The sequence below is a fragment of the Rutidosis leptorrhynchoides genome, chromosome 4 (genome assembly GCF_046630445.1).
Source record: "Rutidosis leptorrhynchoides isolate AG116_Rl617_1_P2 chromosome 4, CSIRO_AGI_Rlap_v1, whole genome shotgun sequence".
NCBI lineage: Eukaryota > Viridiplantae > Streptophyta > Magnoliopsida > Asterales > Asteraceae > Rutidosis > Rutidosis leptorrhynchoides.
The window spans coordinates 459,809,860-459,817,536 of record NC_092336.1 but is presented as its reverse complement, the minus strand read 5'-3'; the positions used below and the strand labels follow the sequence as shown (position 1 = coordinate 459,817,536).

General features: G+C 33.8%; 1 protein-coding gene across 1 annotated transcript; it reads left to right on the top strand.

Annotated features, from left to right (window-relative positions):
• Window positions 1-5,652: 5,652 nt before the first annotated feature.
• On the top strand, window positions 5,653-6,168 carry LOC139842231 (uncharacterized). The gene has a single exon (XM_071832400.1). The coding sequence runs from the start codon at window positions 5,653-5,655 to the stop codon at window positions 6,166-6,168; it is 516 nt and encodes a 171-aa protein (XP_071688501.1).
• The last annotated feature ends 1,509 nt before the right edge of the window (window positions 6,169-7,677 follow it).

Here is a 7,677-nt window from a genome sequence, read left to right as displayed (position 1 = left end):
TAATTTACTTGAATTTTCACTTGCATGCACTTAAATCTTCCAATGGAGGATTTCTCCTTCTTCCTTGTTTGGGTCACCACTCACACACAAGCACACTCTAAATTCTTATTTTCTTGCATCTGATGGCTATTTCTAGTCTTTTAACAATTTTTAATTCAATTATCTTTGCAATAATTGCACTTTCTACCCTCCCCACCAAAACCATATTATGGGAGGTCCTTAAACTAACTTTGCATCTCTAGTCCCTTTTTAACTTAACTAACAAATCTTAAATATTAATCATTTTATTATACAAAATAATGCCAATAATAAATACATCAATATTAAATTACATAAAATATTACGTTATTTAATTGGGATGTTACATGTAAATCATCACGACCTAAAACGCCATTTAACAGGCTAAATTCCTCATCTGATGGACCCAAAATATCATCACTGCTATCAATATCATCTGAATTAATACTTTCTGAAGAATCTTCCGAATGGAAACTACTGCCATCATCATCCACCCTATCTCCCTTCTTCATTGTGTCAAGCTTGCATTCCTCTTCCATATTAACAAAATAGATTTTGGACTTGTACACAAGCTTGAGTGCATCTTTCACCACCTCAGGATCATATAGGCTGACCATGACCCTTCCATGTGTTAGATCTTGATTCCCATTTAAACTGCAGTTTTCGAGGACATACACCACCCCACCATTATGCTATTGATGAGAAAGTAGAGTCCATCCAACAAGGTGGAGGTACTCCAATAATTTTCAGCCAAGCCATGCGTCCCCCTGGCCAGTAAGAGAAGTCCCATAACTGAATTTTTGATCCATTTGCTAAAAGGGTGGTCGATCCTAACAGCTTCTTTGGCAGCTTCAATAGAGTTAAGAACCACCATGACTCCTAGACCACCAAGTAACACCCTTTTTAAAAAAAAATTGGAAATGATTTTTCACCATTTTATATATATAAATTTTATCAATATTTATATTAAGTCAATGTACAATTTAAAAAAATATTATTTATGACCATTTAAAACAATTTCATAATAATATAATATATAATATTAATATTAATAGAATATTATATGATAATATAATATAATATAATATTTTAGGTAGTGAAATCTATATATTAAATTAAATTAGGATATCTAATAATTCGATTAATAGATGGAAATAACTGATAGACAGACACGTGACAGGAATAAATGAGGAGTTGACACGTGGCAAGATTTAACTAGAAGTTGACACGTATGATTATTATCACGCGCTTTATATATATATATATATATATATATATATATATATATATATATATATATATATATATATATATATATATATATATATATATATATATATATATATATATATATATATATATATATATATATATATATATATATATATATATATATATATATATATATATTGTAAGCGAGGAAATCCTCCAATGAACGAGCACATTAGCTTCTCATAGAAGGTAAAACCTCGGATAATCAAGCCTCCCGAACGTGAGACCATATGTTCTCAAACATATTTAAGAAGGAATTATACGAGTACTATAAATATAAATATTCAAGTAGAATTTCATTTGTAAAATCAACGAGTATTATTAACCTTAACCAAATCACGAATAGAGGAAGAAGAGAACACCAACATAAGCTTCGATATAGACGGTTTATCTGAATCCAAGTATGAATTACTTTACTAGTATTTAGGGATTGGGATTTTCATTTATTTTTGTCTTTTGTTTGCTCGATTTAGTGTTGTTTTGTAGCGTTTAGTAGTATGTTGTTTGTATGTCTGCTTTGTTCTCGTTAGTTTCGGTTTAATTTAATGTTCAGCTCGTTTGATGTCTAGAGTTTAGTTTTTTGGTTGCGAGTCGAGCCAATTGCTACGGTTGTACGGTTGTACTCTTGTTATGTTCTTTCATTTTTCGATAAAAGAAAGTTTTAGTTTTTTCTTCGCCAAAATAATAAAATAAAATACTTGTTAGAATTTTTTTTATCATTATAAACGATAGTTCAAATTGGTAAGGGGTTCCTCAAAGAAAAAATTTATAAAGTTATAACCACAAAGTGAGATGTACTAATACAAATAAATATGACTATTAGACCACTTTTAGCTATGACATTCTTCATCAGAGTACATGACTTCACCTTTTATTATTTAATATTTAAACTTATTATTATGTATATCACTTATATTATTAATTATACTTTTTAATTATATACATTTATGATTTTTAAAAAATGAAACCAATATTTAATTTTTATCAATTAAATAACAATACAATGAATTTAAAATCGCAGTATCTTATTAACAAATACATTTACTTAAACATAATTAAAAATAATAAAGCTACTCGTCCTCTTCGTCTTCTTCTACGGATGTGTTGAAAGGTCCCACTTATGGATTGTGTGGAATACAAAAATCAGACTGAAGATTCCACATGTGCTCGATAAGCTCATGTCTTAGTAGATAATGAGTGGTTGAATCTCGTAATTCGTTATCAATGTGAATGTGTGCTTCAACTCTTTCTTTAATTGATCGTCGTGGACGATGAATAGGCGTGTACCTCTCCTCAAGTCTACACAATGTACGACCATTGTCTTCGGTGATCACATTGTGCAATAAAATACAAGTGTACATAATTCCTTGGATTCTACTAATATAATATTGTCGGCACGGGTTTTTAATGATTTGACAACACCCTTGTAGCACTCTGAATGCCCGTTCTATATCTTTTCGTATAGATTATTTAACTTTTTGAATTTTCCAGTTTTTTTATCCAACGGACTTTTGAACGATTTTACCAGTGTCGCATAATTAGGATGAATCTCATCGGCTAGACAGTTGTCTTATTAAAAGTACACCTACTAATCGTAAAATAACACGGTGGACATGTATCTTCATTTAACTTGTTAAAAAATCTGATTGATTAAGTACATTGTTATCATTGTTTGAACAAGCGGGTTCAAAGTTTGTGTGCCAAATCCACAAATCATGGTCGCTGCTTCTAGCAGAATTGTTTATCCATGATCACCTCGTGTATAATGATACTTGTATTTATATAGACAATTTTTCCACGCCCAATGCATGCAATCGTGACTACCTAGCGTTTATGGAAAATATTGTATATCTGGATGTTTTGAAACCAAACGTTGTACATCGGGTGCATTCGGTTATCTCAAATACTCAATTGAGTACAAATGAAACACACTTCTATAAAAGTTATTCAAACATTCATAAGAATTTTGTTGACCCATATGTAAGTACTCATCAGCACTAGCGTATGCAAATTTTCGTATCGTCGATTTTCAGTTTTGAAAAACATCAAGACCTAGAAACCCAGTGCATCCCGTCTTTGACTAAAATATTTAAAATAATTCGGTATTGGTTCTTAAGAGAAAGACACTATACCTTGGCATATGTGGATAACTAATGACTTGGTCATCCTATAACAGGTTCGATAGTAATCTTCGGGGAAGTTGGCTCCGGGGAAAAATAATCATCCCACAAACGTTTTGCGGCTCTCTCTCGTTCTGTAGATATGAATTTTCAAGGTGGCCATGAAATTGGTTTGACAACTTTTTTTTTTCTTTTTCATCACTTAACATATCAAGTAGATCGAGTGTTTGAATTAGATCATTAGCATTCGCAATTGCTAATGTATCCGTCGTAATATCGTCAATCACCTTTTGAGACATTTTGAATAATATTATATAATTTGATATAGTTTGTGTTCAATAAATGCGATAAACGAAATGTAGTTTGGGTTAGTTTATATAATGTTACAATTTGTATGAAAAAAAGTAAGTAAACATTGATGGCATATAGCCGTTTGAAAATAACGGATGAAAAGCCGTTTGAAATATGGGCCCAAGGTTCGTACTCCGGTATATCATTCCATGAAAAATCCCAGGGCGAAGCGCGTGAGGGTAGAAGGAGGGCAAGCTTAGGGCGAGGCTGTGCCATCAGCGCCCTCGAGGGCGAAGCCCAGGAAGAACTCGAGGACGATCCCTGATAGAAGTGGTCTTATGGAAGAAGTTTTGTAACATGATTGATCAAAATAAATTGTCACATCATTTGTTTGTATTTTCTATAAGAAAGTTGTTACAATGTGTGTTTTGTATGGTTTTTAAGAAATTGAAGTGTTAGTCGTGATGTCGTGTTTATCCAAGTTATCATGTTGAATTGTTGTATTTAATAACCTCTTTCTAGTCTTAATTGTATATAAAAAATAGTTTCTCTAAAAAAAATACATGATCACCACTTATATCTCCATATCTCATTTACTTTTGATCTTAATGTCATTTTGCATCATTAAATTTTAGTTAATTATTCAAACGCATAAAAAAATAAGTTTCAACTTTTAGTTTTTAAGATAAGCTCCAAAATTCAACTTAGGAATATAAATTTTACCTATAAATTTCCAGTTACTAGAATCGGCTATAAATTTCAACTTTAGGTAACAGTTAGTTATGTTAAACATATTTAGGTTTTAATAGATAAATAATGAGACGATACATTGCCATTAAAAAAACTCATTAAAATGTTTACTTATAAAGACGATCTTTGTTGCCTACTCATAACTCACCTGAACCCATATCATTGTTTTTCTATCAAGCTTTAATTCTAAATCTTCCTTTCCAATCTGATATTATAGGTTGAAATTCTGTTCTAAATTATGAAGCAGTGGTTCATAGTTTGAAGTATATATTCACCTCTCTCTACACCATGTTTCATCGAGTGATTTTGTCTTGTTTTGACCGAGACCAACTACCCTCTAAATTTACAAAAGTGGCTGAATTTTTTTTTTCTTTAAACAAAGTTTTTGGAAGTTGTATTATAAAACTTTAATTAATTAGGTTATTTTGACCGAAATTGTGTTGCATTATTTAACGATAAAAAATATACCATGTTTACAAAGACTCCAGAGATGGAGATGTGAGCAAATTCTCGGGTCTCGATAATACTTTTTTTTACGTGAGATAAAAGCAAATACAGGTGTTCATGTAGTCTTGTTAAAAAACAAGTCCTCTTTTTATAGGCAACAGATATATTTTATTAATACTCCAGCAAGAAATTAGAGATAAAAGACAACAAACAACAAATTATAATGACTTCGCCACTTCACTGGTGAATTATTTCAATTCAATTTATCACTATATTGATGAGAAACCCAATAAAAAGAAGTAGATGTAATAATATCAAACAAATTTCCTTTTTCAAGAGTAACATTTGTTGAGTGCGAAGTCGAGTTTAAACCAGAGTAAAAAGGTGTAGCGGACAAATCTCGTGAGTGGGAGGTTTCAGCTATGTCAGAACTGAGCGAAAATAATAGCCGAATATATTCCAGCCATATAGTTTCCATATTAGTCACATGTATATTTGTATGAGATATAGTTATGTATGGAATAGATTGACATTGTAAAAGCCAATCCCACAAATTGAGGAATGATTGTTAGGGTTAGCATTCTAGAATGATGTATTGAGATGTATAAAAGCCAATGGGCAGCTAATGAAAGACACGACACATTATTCTAATTCTAATATGGTATCAGTCGCCTAGTTATTTCTTCACATCACCTTCAATCAATCGTCTGCTTCTATTCTCTTTTCTCCTCTGCAAATATCATCCGATTCTACAATGGCCGATAATCAAAAGCTCCACCCTGCAGTAACTGTAAATAACATCCGCAACTTTATCCCTCTAACACTCGAACTCAAAGATGGCAAATACGAATCGTGGTCCGAACTTTTTCAGATCCACTGTCGGCCATTCGCGGTCATTGATCATATTATTCCATCCACTGATTCTAGTTCTTCTACCACCAGTTCAGACACAAACACTGTGAAAGATGCCAATTGGGATCGTCTTGATGCCATTGTCCTTCAATGGATTTACGGGACAATCTCAGCCGAATTACTTGGCATTGTACATGTCTCTGGTTTTTCTGCTCAAGAGGCATGGGAATGTCTCAATAATGTGTTCCATGACAATCGACACACCCGTGCTATTCATCTCACTCACAAGTTCACCAACACTCGACTAGACGATTTCCCCGATGTTTCTGCTTATTTTCAGGAACTCAAAAACATTGCAGATCAACTCTCTAATGTTGGTCCTAAGGTTGAAGATGATGTTGGTCACCGGTTTGAATGATACTTATGATACAATTGCCTCGCAAATCAGTCATATGGCCAAGCTTCCCACCTTTTATGAAGCAAGGTCAAAATTGATACTCGAAGAAACTCGTAAAGGAAAACGGGCTTCTCAATCGGCAACACAATCCGGATCTGCTTTGGTTTCGGTTACATCGTCTCAAGCACCTGCACCTTATTCCTCTTCACCAAACCCTAATCACATGAGCAGAGGTTCATCTTACCGAGGAAGAAATGGTAACCGGGGAAACTATCGGGGTAATTATCGTGGTCGAGGGAGTTACGGCAGAGGGCGTGGCCAGTTTTACTCCAACAACAATAACAACTCATTTTCTGGGCCACACAATTTCAATACTGGACCGCCTAATCAACCTTGGCAGACTCCTAATTGGGCTATGCAAAAACCTCAATGGACTGCTGCTCCTTGTCCCTATCCTACTGCCTCTTGGCCCAAGACCAACATACATTCTAGTCAACAGGGGATTCTCGGCACACGTCCTCAACAGCATGCTTATGCACACTCGGTTGCTTCCAACACTCCAACAGACATTGAATCAGCCATGTACACAATGAGCTTGAACCCGCCAGATGATAACAATTGGTACATGGACACTGGAGCAACCTCTCATATGACGGGGTCACAAGGTAAACTCTTGTCTTATTTCCATTCGAGCCACCCAAAATATATTTTAGTCAGTAATGGCAATCGGCTTCCTATCCATGGTTTTGGCCATTCCAAACGCAACTCCACTCGTAAACCTTTACTTTTGTCTAATATTCTTTATGCTCCACAACTTATTAAAAATTTAATTTCTGTACGTTGACTTACCACTGACAATAATATTTCTATTTCATTTGATCCTTTTAGTTTTACTGTGAAGGAATTTCCGAAGGGGACCACCATCCTACGGTGTAATAGCACCGGCGATCTTTATCCTCTCCACTCTTCCATGCTGCGTCATCTATCCTCTCCATCAACTTTTATTGCTTTAAATCAAGATTTGTGGCATCACCATTTAGGCCACCCGGGTGGTGATGTTTTGAAATCTCTTAGGAATAATGCTTCAATAAAATGTAATTTGAATTCTCGTACTAAAGTTTGTCAATCATGTGTTTTTGGCAAGCAAATAAAATTGCCATTTTATTTTTCATCTTCTTATACTTGTTCACCATTTGACATTATTCACAGCGATCTATGGACCGCACCTATTGCTAGTAGTAGTGATCACAAATACTACATATTATTCATTGACAACTTTACGAATATTTTGTGGACTTTCCCCTTAGGTCAAAAATCAAAAGTTCTATCTATTTTTAAATCCTTTCATTCATATGTCACAACTCAGTTAACACCAAAATCAAACAAATCCAATGTGATAATGGTACCGAATATAACAATGCATTGTTTCATCAGTTTTGTGAACAAAATGGGATGCTCTTTCGCTTTTCTTGTCCATATACCTCCTCTCAAAATGGAAAGACAGAACGTAAAATTCGAGCCATTAACATT

Excerpts from the sequence above, each read along its gene's own strand:
- LOC139842231 (XM_071832400.1), top strand. The coding sequence starts at position 5,653 with ATGGCCGATAATCAAAAGCTCCACCCTGCAGTAACTGTAAATAACATC.